Source organism: Sinocyclocheilus anshuiensis, unplaced genomic scaffold (assembly GCF_001515605.1).
Source record: "Sinocyclocheilus anshuiensis isolate Anshui unplaced genomic scaffold, SAMN03320099.WGS_v1.1 scaffold1501, whole genome shotgun sequence".
Classification (NCBI taxonomy): domain Eukaryota; kingdom Metazoa; phylum Chordata; class Actinopteri; order Cypriniformes; family Cyprinidae; genus Sinocyclocheilus; species Sinocyclocheilus anshuiensis.
In genome coordinates this window covers 16-3,307 of record NW_015544287.1, presented here as the reverse complement: position 1 = coordinate 3,307, position 3,292 = coordinate 16, and the positions used below count along the sequence as shown (strand labels likewise).

Sequence of the window (3,292 nt, the reverse complement as noted above, 5' to 3'; positions counted from 1 at the left end):
GCCGTTTTAGGTAGGTGTGGCTGACTCTTAACTTTTATAAAGAATATCTCTTTGGATTTGAGACTTTAGTCTTTGCAACTTTACAGATCTTCTTTATGCACCAAGAGCTTGTAACACTCCAAAGAGAAAGGAAAAATTGAAATCGCATCATATGACCCCTTTAAATCAGAGGGTTTTACAAATATTTAACCAATGATAAGTATTACAAAGAGCTTGTCAGTAAAACTTCGTAACGCCACTGGATCCTCAAGCTCTCAGCGAAACTTCACCCTGCCTCCATTTAGATTGACGAGCCACGCACAGGAGACAGATCTCCGCTTTTTCGCAATGCAAGGGTAAATAAATAACTGATGTTTGAATAGTACACTATGTCTGTAAAGGCTAATGTTTGTGTGTGTTTGAAGAGCAGAGAAGTAGGTTATTTGCCTTCTAGCCATTATACTTTTGTACGTTTTAAATATCCTGTGCATAAGCGCTTCATCATTTATATCATGAGATTTTGGCCAAGTGTATTAAATAACAAGAAAAACTAAGCGCCCATATAGCAACAATAAACATTATATAACCTGTAAAAGTTGATGAAAGCGTATAATGTGATACACTTGCCTCAGAGGCGGCCGTTCTATTGACAGACAAAACACAGATCTCCTCATTCGCCGGCCAAAAACATTGTTTCTCCATTTGAGCTTGTTTTTCATATAGCCTAACGTTAAGTGCAAGTGTCTGATACAATACCAACACTGACGACACAGTGTTGGTTAATTATTTACTTTTTTTCCCCTTTCTTTTTTCCCCCCTAGTATTTCAGTAGAGTGTGCCATGGAATTGTTTTATTTATCAATTATACGCACTGCAGATGGAGTATGTGTGAAACAGGCATAAGAGATTTATTCATTATACAGTGTAGATAGCTTCACTGATTATAACTGGAGTTTTTTTTTTTAAGTGCATAAACTCGCACTAGACTGAAGTCAGTGATGATGTTGTTTGATAATGTAAATGTCCTTTGCTCGTTTTCTGTTGCTCCTGTTTGAATAACTGAGGAAATGTAAGCATTATAATTAGTAATTTACAATGTTTCTACTAAATGTTATCATGTTAATTCAGATTCATGCTACCTGACTGAAAAGATTTAATGTGTAGTTGATAGATTACAGTAACATTACCCAGCCGGCATTTCAACGTTGATTCACTGGTGAATCAACGTCAGGTACCATGGTTGAATCAACGTTGGATTATGTTTCGATTTTGCAAATTGGATCAACGTTGAAATCATGACGTTGTTTCACCGTCGTACCTTCAGCATGGGTGAATTAAGGTCGTTCTGTAGACGTTGGATTAATGTTGAATTAGGTATTGATTTTGCAGATTGAATCAACGTTGATAACGCGACGTTGTTTCACCACCGTACTTTCAACATGGGTGAATACACAACTGTACATTCAATGAGAACCTAGTTTGCATTTAGATCAACACTGTACATTATAAAGGTTAAAAATCAAATGACTGGAAGCAATGGCTTTACAATCAACTTCAATTAACTACCACATGCTCAATATTGTAAAAGAACAGTTTTATTTCGGAAACATACTGTATAAAACACATGAAAATAATCCTAAACTTTAGTTTGCAGTGTTTGTGCTTGGATGTATTGTTAAAAACCTGTAAAAGAACCCTCTTAAAACAAATGTGTTAAAAACAACACAACGTGTTATTATCAACACATGTTCTGAGTGTGCTCAGGGACAACAAATGTTGAGTTAAATTCAACATAAAATGGGTGTTAAAAATATGACACAAATTGTGTCACTTTAGTTAACACATTAATTTGATATTTTGGTACGTGTCTTACACAACTGTGTGTTACTGAGCAATTATTTTTAAGTTTTTAAATAAAAGATAATAGTCTGTTAACAATTTAGATACTTTTATTGTGAAATCACACAAAGAACCATTGAAGCACACACTGTTTAACATAAACCATGTTTAATTTGACAATATTCAGTACTTTCTTAAGCAAACTGTTGGCTGGTCAATTAGTTTGAGTCTCAGATGGCAAGTCCACAAACCATCTGATGAATATTGCACAAAACTGTGAAGCACAGTTGGGCATCAGTTGTAATCTGACTAATTTCATGGACTTGTAACAGGTATAAAAGTGTTTGTGCGGCACTGGTTGATCCTTGGTTGACCAATCAGCGGAAAGGTGTGTTTCATGTCTGTCTATATGTGGAAATCGAATATTCAAGCTCTTTATCCCCCCAAAAAAAATCAAAATCTTCTTTTTTTTTTCTCTCTCTCATTTTAATTCCTTTCAATATTAAATCAGAAAAACAAACGATTGCAATGTACATGGCCTGGACCGGCACGCTGAAAACGAATTCAAATATTTTTTTTCCTTAGGTTAAGATTCAAGTTGTTTTTGGAATATTCATATTCATTGTTTGTTGAGTCAAATCTGAAGTCATTTCAGTTTGAGTCTGTGAACTCTGTTAAACTTGAATCTGTGTCACTAACTCGACTGCCTGGTTTGATAATTGATATGTATGATATGTATTACATCTGTGTTTTTCAACTAAAACAGCATTAAAAAACAATTACATTAGACACGAGTCAAGCACTAATAACTCATCTTTCATTTTCTTTATATTCTCTGCAGTCTGTCCAGCTGTGGTATTACACAGGAAGGCTGTGCTGCTCTGATTTCAGCTCTGAGATCAAACCCCTCACACCTGACAGAACTGAATCTGAACTATAATAAACCAGGAGATTCAGGAGTGAAGCTGCTCTCTGCTCTACTGGAGGATCCACACTGCAAGCTGCAGAAACTACAGTGAGTGTTATTATGTTATTTACTTGGTTTTGCTTTTATTGCGAAATATTGATGTGAACCTTTTAACTCCTTAAACTGGCCATTGAGAGTAAAGGAGAAACAGAATATGAAGATACATGATGAACTCCTGTGATTCGACAGATAATCATAATGTCATATTAGTGTTAAATATAACCAAATTCTTCAGTTTATGGCTTTATAATTAAGTCTAGAACTTTTAATGGATGAATAAAAATGTGATCTAAATCATCAGTCATTTAAATCATCAGTGCAAACAGATTTCTCTTTCTCTCTCACACACACACGCACACACACAAAACCATCATATTTCTCTCACTAAATCACAGTATAAATGTAGAAATATGAAACTTTCATATCACATGTAGTCACTTAAATACATTTTTTCACTGTGCAGTGATGTTCTAGACAATGTTCAACTTAAATCGTTGTATGGACATG

At 34.8% G+C, this 3,292-nt stretch overlaps 1 protein-coding gene across 1 annotated transcript in view; it reads left to right on the top strand.

Annotated features, from left to right (window-relative positions):
• Nucleotides 1–2,833, top strand: part of LOC107698032 (protein NLRC3-like) — a gene marked incomplete at its 3' end in the record, with an annotated part of 39,240 nt that extends 36,407 nt beyond the window's left edge. The window contains exon 7 of the mRNA XM_016498949.1: nucleotides 2,660–2,833. Coding sequence (XP_016354435.1) covers nucleotides 2,660–2,833 — 174 coding nt within the window. The remainder of the gene's footprint in view (nucleotides 1–2,659) is intronic.
• Nucleotides 2,834–3,292: the final 459 nt, after the last annotated feature.